General features: G+C 66.5%; 1 protein-coding gene across 1 annotated transcript in view; it reads right to left on the reverse strand.

Annotated features, from left to right (window-relative positions):
* The window catches only part of LOC102042441 (blue-sensitive opsin-like), a gene marked incomplete at its 3' end in the record, with an annotated part of 1,932 nt that extends 1,469 nt beyond the window's left edge, over nucleotides 1-463 (reverse strand). The window contains exon 1 of the mRNA XM_005431420.2: nucleotides 71-463. Coding sequence (XP_005431477.2) covers nucleotides 71-455 — 385 coding nt within the window. The remainder of the gene's footprint in view (nucleotides 1-70) is intronic.
* Between the last annotated feature and the right edge of the window lie 14 nt (nucleotides 464-477).

The raw sequence follows: 477 nt of genomic DNA on the forward strand, positions 1-477 counted from the left end.
CTCATCACCCCCACCCCACCCCCCCACCGCCCCCAACCGCCCCACTCCCCACGTCCTCCCCGTCCCTCACCGCCCAGCGTGGCCGCGAACCCCTCGATCTTGCAGGCCAGCGGCCCCAGGGCGAAGTACATCTGGGAGAAGCTGTAGAAGGCCGTGGTGGAGCCCACGCACACCACCAGCAGGTTGGCCACCGCCAGGTTGACCAGGATGTAGTTGAGGTGCGACCTCAGCTTCTTGTACTTGGCCGTGCACACCACGGTCAGCGCGTTGATGGGGACGCCCAGCACCACCAGCAGGAACATGAAGGCCGCCATGGCCTTGAAGATGCCGGGGCTGCCCAGGTGGGTTTGGGGTACCAGGAAGGGGCTCAGCGCCGTCACGTTTGGGGTGTCCAGGCTCATGGGGATGTAGAAATCCTCGGGGAGCTCGTCCCGCATCTCCCGCGACTTCTGCATGGCGGCGGATGGACGGACGGAC

This window comes from Geospiza fortis, unplaced genomic scaffold, assembly GCF_000277835.1.
Source record: "Geospiza fortis unplaced genomic scaffold, GeoFor_1.0 scaffold1637, whole genome shotgun sequence".
NCBI lineage: Eukaryota > Metazoa > Chordata > Aves > Passeriformes > Thraupidae > Geospiza > Geospiza fortis.